This window comes from Podarcis bocagei (genome assembly GCF_964188305.1).
Source record: "Podarcis bocagei genome assembly, chromosome: 7".
Classification (NCBI taxonomy): domain Eukaryota; kingdom Metazoa; phylum Chordata; class Lepidosauria; order Squamata; family Lacertidae; genus Podarcis; species Podarcis bocagei.
The window spans coordinates 54,817,260-54,830,521 of record NC_138132.1 but is presented as its reverse complement, the minus strand read 5'-3'; the positions used below and the strand labels follow the sequence as shown (position 1 = coordinate 54,830,521).

General features: G+C 41.6%; 1 protein-coding gene across 1 annotated transcript in view; it reads left to right on the top strand.

Moving 5' to 3' along the window:
* RPGRIP1L (RPGRIP1 like) overlaps positions 1–7,572 on the top strand; it is an 82,086-nt gene extending 74,514 nt beyond the window's left edge. Inside the window, exons 24-26 of the mRNA XM_081201126.1 lie at positions 425–509; positions 5,615–5,748; positions 7,317–7,572. Coding sequence (XP_081057252.1) covers positions 425–509; positions 5,615–5,748; positions 7,317–7,411 — 314 coding nt within the window. The 3' untranslated portion in view covers positions 7,412–7,572. The remainder of the gene's footprint in view (positions 1–424; positions 510–5,614; positions 5,749–7,316) is intronic.
* The last annotated feature ends 5,690 nt before the right edge of the window (positions 7,573–13,262 follow it).

Here is a 13,262-nt window from a genome sequence, read left to right as displayed (position 1 = left end):
ACCCAACATCATTCCCAGCCAGCATGACCAACAGGCAAAGATGATGGAAGTAATAGTCAAAAAACATATGAGGACTCAAGGTTGGGGAAGACTAGGTTAAGGGGGCTTTCCCAGCCCAATGAACCGGGGGGGGGGCTTGTGCTCCGCAACTCAGCTGTGATCCTTCAGAGTTGTCCCAAATGAAAGAAAAATAAAATAGAATCATACGACATCGTAATGTACAGTCATGTAAGCCATAAACAGGAACTGTTCATCATGGACATTGGCTGAAGGAATATTTGAATACAGGCATGTTCCCATGTAGTGAGAATTTATACCACTGAAATTTCATAGTGGTTGGATACCAAACTAGCAAAGCAAATTGTGTTCATTTCGTTCGTTGCAAGTAATCGCAGCCATTGCCATTTCCTGTTGCGTTTTTCAGTGATACATGTGGACCAGGCAAACAACAAAGTGAAGCGCGATTTCCTCAAGGCCATGCTTCAAGGATCAGAGCCCAGCCCCGGAAGGTAAATTTTGCAGCCGAATGGGTCAGATGCCCTTCAACTTCACAATTTTGTATTTCCATGTGATAAATGCTACATGTTTCTTTCAAGGGTACATGATGTTGTCACATAGTAGCACCTGAATTTTATTTATTATTTATAATTTTCATTCCCCCCCAAAAAAAAAACCAGAAAAGAACAACAAGTACAATGTGTACCCTTTTTTCCACTCCAACAGGACAGTCATTCTCCTTGTAGAGGAGTAATTGATCCATGCCGTCTGATTGTGGTTCAGAATAGCTGCTGGTTCAGGTAGAAGGGTTCCCAGTCAGCCTTTCGCACACTTAAGTTATCCATATATAGACAGATAAGCAGTGCAGACCTGAGGGTAGTACTTGGCAATAAGACGGTAGTCTTTGTTTTCTCCATTTTACTTTAAAATTGAGCTTCATATGTTGGCTGGTGCACAATTTTTTAATGGAATCCGACAGGAAGTGCCATAAAGTGATCCCTTAAGAGCAGGCATGTATCACATCTAAAGCACTTTGAAGTTCAGAAAGATTTTTCTTTTCTTTTTTTTCATTTCTGCAAACAAGGAAAGGACTTCCAGATTTACTGCATACATTAGTAAGATGGATAACATGCTGGTGCGAGCAGAACTCCAAATAAAGTTACAGATTTCCCAATAGTGCCATATTCTGTGTCCCGATCTTTGTTTCACAGGACTAATTTGAGTCCAGTGACTAAGCAGGATCTTTCGCTCAAATGCTGAAATTCCACAAACATTGGCATGCTGCCTCTGTACAATCATTGTGCAAGGTTTAGTCCATGTCATTCCAAGGGTAGAAGTTTAAATCCTTTCCCACTGAAATCTTTCGAAAGCCCATGCATGAACGCAAGATAGATAACCTTTTCCTTGTGTTCTGAAATGATTTTCCTCTTCCCTCACCTTCAAAGACTCCAGGGAAAGTCCACAGATTCCTCAGGAAGCAAATACCATTGCTCAACCATTCACCTTATGTCACAACCAGCAGTTAGTAATGCTCAAGTCTCATTTATTTCAGTAGGAATCCAATGCACATAATTGTGGGCATGTATTGGTTTAATTCCTACACATGCCCACAATTATACTCTGTCCTGTGTTACATTTTGAAGGGCAAGGTATAATCTCTTAAAATATTTTTTTTAAAAAAAAATAAAATCAGATTATATATAATCTCAAAATACAGTGTGCTAACATGTCGTTCAGATCCACTCCTGCTTTATAGCAGGCTCACTAGAAACATGTTTCCCTTACTGCTGACATCTTAATTATGTGGAATTGGTGTACATATTCCATCGCCATGCTTCAAACGTTGCTTTTTACCATCTAGAATTAGGTTGAAGGAACTACAGTGCTACCTCAGGTTGCATACGCTTCAGGTTACATACGCTTCAGGTTACAGACTCCGCTAACCCAGAAATAGTGCTTCAGGTTAAGAACTTTGCTTCAGGATGAGAACAGAAATTGTGCTCTGGCGGAGTGGCGGCAGCAGGAGGCCCCATTAGCTAAAGTGGTGCTTCAGGTTAAGAACAGTTTCAGGTTAAGTACGGACCTCTGGAACGAATTAAGTACTTAACCCAAGGTACCACTGTAGATGCCTCTTTCTTGATCCAATTTGTCTTGTTGGAGATTCTTCATCACTCTCTTGTGATTGTCCTTGAATTATATAGCTCCGTAGCAGAGCGTATGCTTTGCATGCATATTCATGTTCAATCTCTGGCTTCTCCAGTTAAAAGGATATCATGTACCTTCTCTGAGCAAGACCATGGCAAGCTCCTGCCAATCAGAATACACGGTACTAGGCTGGGTGGCTGAGTAGTCTAAGTCATCATAGGTTGTACTTATCAGCTCTTGCCTTACGGTGGCCAGAAATGGACACCGTACTTCAAATGAGATCTCATGAGTAGATCCTGCCCCAAAACATATAAATCTGTACCTTGCCCTCATTGCAAACAAGATGCTCACTTTCTTGTTCCGTTGCATTTAGTCATTCATTTTGAAATCCCTACCTTTTCCTAGAAATCTGGTTTTTGACCCTTGCGGTTAAAGGTACTGTTCCGCATGCATTTCGAAAGTGTGGAGCATCGGCAGTAAAATAGCAATTCATGCCCTGCTGTGGCATCATAATTACCATAATGCCATGACTGGTGCAACCAGCTTTCCATGTGGATCACTTGCGTGTCAAGCCAGGACGTCTCCTTCTGTGGGGAATTAGTATGGCAGCTCAGCACGTGGCTGAACACGTCCACACAAAAAGCCATCTGCATCTGCTATGGTATCTGCAAAAGGCTTCCGCCACATGGAAGCGTTTTTCAGAAGTTACCATCCCACCTCCAGAACATCTGAAGCAAGCCTTGCCGTCTGGGCAAGCTCATCCATAAAGCCTCCTCACTCTCCTTCCACCTTTTAGAAGTTGGGCCATCAGGAAGGGAGATGCAGCCCTCGAATGCACAGACGCAGCACATTTTGAAGTTGGCGTATTGCTCCCTCGGCACATGTTTCCTATCACAATGCCTTATATAATAATAATAATAATACCAGAACTTTTTTTTTCATTTGAAACAGGAACTAAACTTTAAAGTTTAGGAAACCAAAGGACCCAGGATAAAAATATCATTCCAAATTGGCTGCACATGGTCTAGCTATAGCGATAGGATAAATCAGTGATAATGGAAATTAGGACTAAAATTGCATAACTTGAACACTGAACCCATACTTCTCCAAAGGCCTCCCATCCTCAGTCTCTCAGCAGTAGGGGCAAGGGGGACTGTAATAATATGGGTCTATTACCTGTTTGAAAGGAGTGCAGAAAGTTTGGAACTCTTGAAATGTGTCCTATAAATACAGAGTTTTAGTAAGATCATAAGAAGTGCATATCAGAACCAAACCACCTACCCAGATTTTATCTTTCAAACCCTTTGATTTAAATCTGGGATGGCCAACCTGTGGCACTTCAGATGTTATTCAACTACAGCTCTCATCTGCCCCAGCCAATAGGAATTATGGGAGTTTTAGGCGAACAGCATCTAGAGGAGGTTTGCCATCCCTGGTGTAAAGGCTCTTCCCACGGATTAATCAAGTTACAGTGCAAACCCTGTACCTCTCTACTGTGAAGTAAGCCCCACTGAGTACAGGGAACTTTCACCTGACAAATAGGATTGTATCCTTAAAAAAAAAAAAATAATTTAACCAGTTTAACATCTGGGGGCCTTTAAGGCAGCAAGAGTTTCTTTAAGCCTAGAAGGGTAAAATGATGGGGAAAGGAATGAGATGCCAGTTTTGTTGGAGCAGCTAACACAGATAACAAGCACACTCACAACAAATCTCACAGAATAGGGTTCGATCAATAGTATAACCCCACTTTAACCCACTAACATTTCATGAAATGAAAGCAAGATTTGGCTTCAGTCCTATCTTATGTAGGAAGGGGCTTCCCCTTACCATTCCCATTTTGATCGTTTAGAAGCGAATGTGTTTTCTAAAGCAGTATCTACAATATCAACAGTGGGATTAATTCTCACTGACATTGATGTTTTCATAGATGTCATTTCTTGACATACGCAGCATACTTTGACTGTCTACAAAGCCAACATTCTGTGGTCTGGCTAGACCTCCCGATTGTGGCATTGATGAAGGTGCCAGGGAAAGTTAATGAGTTACATGTGTCTCTATGGTTTGTACTATTCCGTGTTTTCAAGTAAACAAACACAGGCGAACATAGCAGGGGGAAGTAGCGGGAAGTAGGCTATTTGTCTGCTCCTTAAAGGATATCGTACTTTTAAATTTCCCCCAAATAGTATCTTAGTTTTATTCTGTATCCTGACTTAAGCGAGTGTCGCATTCCAAAGGACAGTTCATTCCAATTCTTTGTACTTAAGTGGATAATTTTATTGGCAGAACTTACACCACGTCTTAGCATTGTGACTAAGATATTTTACGCTATGAGGAATGCATACAGCTAGAGGACATTCTCATATATTTTACATATGTGTTTGAAAGCTCTGTTTAACGGGATCGTGGGATCTTCTCTTGCTGACAAAAGGTTTTTGTGGTGTGGTTTTTTTGAGAGCGAGAAAGGGAGAACAATACAGATACAGAGGGAAAGCTGTCTTCTTGTGTACATATTTTTTTAAAAAAATACATTTAAAGCCAGGACTCACGATGTCATATTTTCTGCAGCTTAACCTTGTTGCATGTTCTTGGAAGGCCACATAGTTGTTGTTGTTGTTGTTGTTGTTGTTATTTCCTGTGAACTTTCTGGTGAAAGAATGGCACTGCGGCCACCACAGGCACTGGCTGTGTCCCTGCTTTTTGCTCTTTGAACAGCTGAACCATGTGGCCTGTCACAAAAGGGGCTTGACACTCAGGGTTTCTTAAAAAAAGAAAGAAAACATTTGCCACGCAGCATGTCAAACTGCTCATCTTGACCTTCAAATCTGCAGCTCCTTGCATCCTCACCATCAGCTGCAGACCTCTGAATCCATTGGACAGTACTGGGAACTGGAGCCCCAGGACAGGATTCAAAGAGCTACTTGGAAGTTTGTCCAAGGCCTTTAGGGAGCCAAGTGGGATTTTTTGCTTCTATATCCATTTCACCCACACCAACACAATATTGCATCATCAGCTGCTTTTGAAACTCCCTTGAGTGATGGTTTGTCAGCAGAGGAGTGGGGTGGCGGGTGCTTTAGAAACACAAATCCTGAAGCTGCCTTGAGCATATACATAAGCATATGCTTTGGGACTGTTGCTCAATGGTTATAGCTTTTACTTTGCATACAGAAGGTCCCAGGTTCAGTCCCCAGCATCTCCAGGTAAGGCTTGAAAACATCCTTGTCTGAAACCCTGGAGAACCATTTCCAGCCACTGTAGACCATACTGAACTAGATGGGCCCAATGGTCTGACTCTATATTAGGCAGATTCCTATATTCCTATGCTCTTTGCATCCTGACCCCTCACTGACACCCAGTTCTTAAAAGTGTGAATAATTTGTAATTGACCCTGAGATTCTCCAATGGAAGTTAAAACTGAAATACCAAAAATAAATATTTGAGTTCATTGCCTCCCCCCTTTTTTTCCCCTTCTCAGCATACGATTTACAGTAGTAAGTGACCCTCCAGAGGATGAGCAAGATCTTGAGTGTGAAGATATTGGCTTTGCATACGTCAGTCTAATGGAGATATTTCGGAAAGGGCAAGACGTCATTGACCAAGACATCAACAGTGAGTTTGAGGGCATTTTCTCTTTAGTTTTGCTTTCTTACAGCTCTGAGGGTTGTATCCAATGCTAGTTCTACTTAGAGGAGACCCACAGACATTAATGAACCTAAGTTATTCAGGTTCATGTACTTCTGTGAGTCTCCTCTGAGTAGCACTGGCTATAACCCTCAGTTCCCAAATCTTTCCCAGGTTTGTTTGGGCTTCCACCCACTTCCCGCTTGGAGAGGTGGAATTTTTATCAGGTAGTCCTATAGAAAGAGAGATAGCAAAAAAGACCCAAGTCATTTTGTTGTCTGAAACAAAGGACAAAATAGCACTTCCCCCTTCTCCATTCCATGTACAAAACACAGCCACTGCAGAGTGTTCCCCACCACCCCTGAGCAGAGGCCATGTGACACACACAACTCTCATCACCCCTCATCACCTGCTGACTGAGGCAGCCACTCTACCTAATGATAGAGCTGGCCCAGATAAATATTTTTATAAAAGTGGATTTTGGATTGTGGCAGTTCTTGGAGTGCTATTCCAGACCTCAGAAGTGAAATATAGTTATAAAAGGTGTATTAGCAGCTGATGGTGTTTGGGAGGAATTTACTGCAATTCCTAAAACAAGACTGAACCCACCATCTTCCTTACAACGTAGGTACATTCTTCTGAACCAGACATCAAGCATTTGTTCTTGAACTGGTAATCTTAGGTCACAACTAGATATTTGTTTTGGTTGTTTATCCTGGATTTTGTCTATATCTTTGCAACAGGTCAGTTAGGTTAGGGCTGGGAGATGAGTGACTGGGCCTGTTTTACCCAGTGAAGCGATGTGGAAACTTGAACGTGGATCTCTCTGCATCATGCTGGTTTTCTGTGTGATTGAGGACATGTGTTTTAGAAGATCCAGCTTTCATATTCTGGATTGTAAACAAAAATTAAAGCAGTTTTCCGTTTTGGATACGCTGGGAAACTGGTTTAATAAACAGCAATGAAAGTACTGAGCTGTGGGTGGAGGGAAAGGATAAGGTTGGAGGACACAGACATAAGGCTCCTTCTTAGTCCAATAAACCATGGTTTATTACATCAAGATTGTTACAGCCACCCTAAATTCCCAGGATGATAAGGTAAATCTTGGACAGTCATTAACCTATTAGTCATGGGGAGGGACCATGTGCAGCCAGTTTGGAATGTCTTTTTTTAATGTAGTGTAATCTACCTAGGAAGAGCTCACTCTTGTGCAGGAGAGCAGGTTTCATCTTCCTCCACCATAAGAAGGTGATGGCAGTGGTCCTTCACCTATGTGTTTGTAGTTGGCGAGAACCCAGGACTTTCCACAACTCTTATCTCGTTCTGCCTGTGTTAAACGTATGCTCCACATCTGGAGTTGTGGTTAGCTCATGGTCTCAAAAGAGCAATTGACTGCAGTTCTCAGATGCGCTTACTTGAAATGGCCAAGAGTTCTGTTACTACAATGAAGGGCCATTGCATTTCCGCAACCGATGTTGAAGCTCTTCATAGGTGTGGAATGCGAGGGTCTGTGAACTTGCTATTGACATTGCTTTCCCTCTCTGCTTCTTTTCCAGTTTTTGATTCACCAGATGGTGGAGCGGTAATTGGGAAGCTCAAAGTAACAGTAGAAGCCCTCCATGCTCTGCGCTCAGTCTATGAGGAGGTCTGAAAATGAGAGCCTGTGTCGACAGATGTGCTTTCTCCCCGCATAACCAACGCACAGGCTAGATCTAGGAAGAGAGAGAGAGAGATGCTACAGAATATTTAATGTATAATTTATATGTGAAGGATGCACAATTTGCAGCTGTAAACTTTGTATATTTTCCTGTCTGTTTGGATTTTCCTTTTTATACATTTCCCTCCCCAACACACACCCTTAAGGCTACAGCTCCTACCCCACAATGGACACCAGCTTGTAAATAATTAATACCTACATGATTGAATGATGTGCTTTATTTGCATTTTCAACATGATGTTTGCCTTAACATAAAACAGTAATAAAAATGCAAGTCAAATTTTTAATTTTTAATAAAATAAAAAAACCTTAAGCCTTAGAAAACTGATTAAAAATACTTTTATGTTATCCCTAATCACCCCACTAAATGGAATGCCTGCGATTAGCCTCATTAAGGATTTTATACTGTGAAGCTTTTATTAGAAGCAATATATGAAAATTACTTGGATTAATGTGTTAATCTGCCTCTTTAAAATGCTAATATCCATTTTAAGCACATTAAATCTCAGTATGCGTTTTCTTTGATGCATGCCGTTTCTATCAATTAAATATAAAGAAGGAGACTGGTCCCAAGACTTATTAAATTACTGCAAGCTTTTATAAAAAGAAACACACAACTTTTGCCCTTCTGCTAACATTATAATCAGTTGTTTGTGATTATCAAGTTTTTTGAAGGGAGAGGATTGCGTAAACCTCCCTTTTTTGTTTTGTTTTGTTTTTCATCTGCAGGAAAAAGAGATTTACATATTTCAACTAATAGCTATCAAAGTGCAAGATGAAACCATAAAACAATCGATCAGATTATCTTACGCTCCAGGCTGGGCCTTTGCTTCCCTTCTCACCCTCACCCCCACCACACTTAAAACTTATATAAAACATGAATAACAAATAGTTGTATCCTGATAAACAATGATTGAAAACAGCCTGGAAACTCAATTTTCCAGCTTTCAACCAATGCTGATGAAGGATTTAATTGATTTTTTTTAATTGAGCCGTGGATCAGCCCCTCAAAAAAGATAGAAGTTTCTAGATAAGATTCATTTAGAATAGCTTATGCTTTTTCTATTTCTGAATATCTTTTTAGTGTATTTTAAACGGGATTTTATAGGTAAAGGGGGCCCTTTGCCGTTTACAAAAAAACAGGCTATATTTATTTCGTAAGCATATGTAAAGTATTCAGAAAGATAAGTAATTTATTAAAATCTACCTAATTTGCCGTGATATATTAAATCTCTGCTTCAGTGATCACAGGCCATTTCATTTACAGAATTAGGCATTCCCTCTTTGTGTGATTAAAGCTCTGGAAAATGAGTTCTTTGCTCCTATTTGTGAACATTCAGAGCCTGCTAATGGCAAGAAGATGGAATAGATTATGAGACAATTCATTACAGTTCAACAGCGCAAAAAAAAGCCAGACAAAATGCAAAAAGAAAAAGCACAACTATGAATATCTGCATATAGTTTGAACCATCTGTGCTCTAATGGCTTCAGATACGCCTCTTCACCTTGAGGAGGCTTTGAAATGGCAGCCATACAATATTAATTTGTTGATGTACATCGAGAAGCCATCAGAATATATAAATTTTTGACCACAGAAATCTCCGAATTCTGCCATTAAATTCCCGTCCTCCTCATTTCCAAATTTTAGGGGAGGACCATCTCCAAGGAATACATTTGGCAAGTTCTCACAACAATTTAATCCCATGGAATGTTCTAGAAACCACAGATGGTGACATTCCTTAGCCCCCTTTCCATTCCCAGTCAACAGGCACATGTTTGTGTTCTCACTTGCGCTGCTTCTTAGTTCATTTCTTGGCCCATATTTCCCAGTGTTCTTTGGCCCCCCACAACTATATTGTCATTAAGACTTCTTGTTATACTTTACAGTAATTTAAAACAGCTAGATTCAACACCAAGATTAATAAAGTGGCTTTTCAGAATTGGAGTTGCGGCATTTAAGCAGGAGGTTTGCATTATTCACCTAATATTTTGCAACCCAAAACAAAATCACTTCCTTATAAAGAAGTGAACATGAAGCCTCACACACAACACCATTTGTTGAGGTTCTGTAGTGTAACTGAGTTTCATGGAAAACTTAAAGGACACACCAGTCAGTAATCCAGACAAGGACTTTATTGTCCTCAAATACAAACACAACAGAAATAGGAGATTCTGGATCCTGTGCCATCTGGTAACTAAAGCTGCAATCCTAATCCTGAAGTAAATCCCATTGAATTCATAGGGGTTTATTTCTAAACAAGATGGAGTGGGGAATAGGATTGCAACCTATGCCATAAAAAACCGCTTTCCACACACCGATTAACAGGAATGGGTTGTGTCCAAAGTTAGTCCTAGACTCGTTGAAATTGATAAACATGATTAACTTAGGTTCATTAATTTCTATGAGTCTACTGTGAGTAGAACTTAGTTGGACACTATTTTCTGAAATAAACCTTTTAGGCTGTACTAGATGGTAAAATTGGGAAGTTGTTAATTCTCATTTTGCTTAGGCATCTGCAGTTTTAACCTAATGTCAGAAGAGCCTGCTGCATCAGGCCACTTGCCCACCTTGTCCAGCATCTTGTTCCAGTGTCCATCCAGATATCTCTGGGAAATCCTCAAGCAGGAGCTGTGTACAATTTAAGACTTGGCATTTAGCCTTTGCCAACTGAAGGTGGAAGTGTAAAAGTCATAAATTCACCTGGAGCAAAAATATTGCAGGGCATTGTGGCTGAGTGGTTGGCATGCATCTGTCTGTCTCAGGAGACAATGCAGGAGTACACCTTTGAGAGGTGAAGTCAAACTGTTGGAAGGTCACAGTGCTTGCTGTGGCTGTAGTGACTGATACAGGAGAGACATATTTTGTTGCAGCTGGGGCAGATGAAGGGATCTGGTTGTGCTGCTGCAGATGCACCATGACATTTCTTCTCTCTGCCACTGCTGCCAGCACTGCTGTGAATGCACAACTTGACTGGTTGCCTCATACAGTGGTACCTCAGGTTACATACGCTTCAGGTTACATACGCTCCAGGTTACAGACTCCGCTAACCCAGAAATAGTACCTCGGGTTAAGAACTTTGCTTCAAGATGAGAACAGAAATTGTGCTTCGGTGGTGTGGCAGTAGCAGGAGGCCCCATTAGCTAAAGTGGTGCTTCAGGTTAAGAACAGTTTCAGGTTAAGAACGGACCTCTGGAACGAATTAAGTACTGAACCTGAGGTACCACTGTATTTGCAGGGAGGACCATAGTTCAGTAGTAGAATACATGTTTTGTGTGCAGAGTATTGCAGGCTGTGTCTCTATCATCTCCTGATAGGGCGGGGAAAGACCCCTTTTGGAATCCTTGGAAGAACCTTTCTAGTCATTTCAGGAATAGGAAATGTGGTTATGTTTGACTACAACCTCCGGCAACCCCGATAATTTGCTGTATGAGCTGGAACCAATGGACTCCAACAACATCTGGAGAGCAGCAATCTCCTCTTTCCTACTATAGACCACTGGTCTTTGACAGGTGGGTTGGAGTTCCCAGCTGGGTCATAGCTTGGCCCTAAGGCAGTCTGCAACAGCAGCAGCAGCACTATAAAAGTATATGGTAAGAAGTAGTGGATCCCCAAATTCATGTTTTACTTAAAGATGGTTGAAGGGTACTGCACACAATGCTGAGGTAGGTGAGCCAGTGCTCCATCTTGTCCTGTACTGTCTACCCCAACCTGGTGCCCACCAGATGTTGGGCTACAACTTTCCCCCATCTCTGACCTTTGGGCTGTGCTGGCTGGGGCTGATGGGAATTGGGAGTCCCAACAACACCTGGAGGGCTGCAAATTCACCACTCCTAATCTAGGTTCAGTATTTCTTCAGATGACTTCCACATCCTTCATCTACTCTTCCTGGCAGCAGCTCTCTGGGATTTCAGACTGGGTGGGGCCATTCGTAGTCCTACCTAGAGTGCTGGGGATTGAACCTGGGGCCTTCTGATGCCAAGCATGTGCTTATCACCAAGCTGCCCTGCGCTCTAAACGCTCCCCTCCACTCAGCAAAGGGAGCTATGGACAGAAGCCCACTTGCAGTAGGGATGTGAAAAACATTTGTGTTAATTACAGAACTTTGCTCTTTGTTATGAATAATAATTCCCAGCCACCAACATGTAAACAGAGAGACCCTGACAGCTATTATGGTTTCCAAATGTGGTTTATTTAGATTATTTTTCTTCAGATCGTTGGCAGTGTTGCATCTTCCAATTTACAACGGTTTGCTATTGCTTTCCTTATATCAACTTAATAAAGGAACCTGGAGAGCCCAGATGAATGGAATTAAATTCAGTGATTACTATCAAAGCTTAACTAGACCTAGACTTCGCAGTTTAAACTTGAATAGTGCTGGTTTGTAGTGTGCTTGCTGTGTTTAACTTTCTATGCCAATAAAGGAGGTTGGTTGGTTGGTTGATTGATTGATTGATTGATTGATTGATTGAAGTGTGTGTGTGTGAATAAATAAACTTCGTGTTTACACAAGAGGTTATTCCCTGGACAAAAGGTAGATTGCCAGAGTTTTAGTGTGCTTTTTTTTCCAAGCCACAGTTCCTATCTTGCAGTTCTTTAGGAGCTGCTGATATGGACTCAGAGCTACTAGATTTCAAGGGTCTTGTGCCATTGTCCATCCAGTAAAGGGTGAAAGGAGAATGCAAGGAAGGTGGTGGTGGTTGTTTTTCAGAGCAGGGGTGATTAGGTCTTGCATATACACCCTCCCTTTGCTCCTCATTTCATGGCACAGGCAATTCAACCCCAAAGTCTCTGATTAACTAGTGTTTCCCATCTCCTTTTTTATTGTTTGGAGTTTCAAGCCCTTCACATGTACTGAAGACGATAATCAGCAGCGGCTTGTGCAGGGTCACAGAGGCAGTGGTAACTTTATGGTGGTGGCATGCTTGACAGGAATAGGGTGAAGCAAGGTTGGGGGGGGGCTCTGGTTTGCGGAAGCTGCTGTCACCAACTCAGAGCTGTCCTGACCTCATCACTGCCACTTCACCCATCCCTGGAGGCCACAACTGCTTCTGCCTCCGCTGATGAGCCACCAGTGCTAATAGTCTTTGCTTTCTGGTTCGAATGACATAGGAATCTGGTTAATTGGAAACTTCCTAGTTGAATTGTAACTTCCACAAAGGAAGAGGTGAAAGGGACACACAGCCAAAGGCTTGTGAAGATCCCAGTTTCGTGAGCTGAGCTATTATCATCCGGACATGGTCAAAGTGTGGACAATCCACACAGCCCCATGTATGTGAAGAAAAAGTTAACAACTCTTCTTACCAACGCATATAACTCTTCTTCTGCGAAATGGCGCTATTGTTTTCAGTCCAACATCAGTGGTTTCAAACACAAAACATCACTTACACATGTTTGAATAACAATCCGCCCAGGATTTCTGTGGATTTAGCAAAATACAGGGTTTTCTCCCCTTAATGTATTCAGTCAAACTGGCACTGTGATAGAACGTAGAATTATTTCCTTATGTAGAAAGAGAGAGAAAAGAAAATAGTTTCTCCCCGCCCCCCCAAAGGAAAGCAAAATTTCGTTCTGAAGCCAACAAAGGGAAGCCTCAGGATTCTGAATAGTCAAGGCCAATCAATAATAGGTAGAGTGATCATTTTTCTATACGATAACAGAGCCATTCCTGCAGGGTCATTGGCCACTGCGACTGAGAGAAATGTGGTATGTGATTGATTACAAGTAATCTGTTTTCCTAAGGAAATCCAAGAATGCCTCTGTATATCTCAAAACAAGGCCCTAACA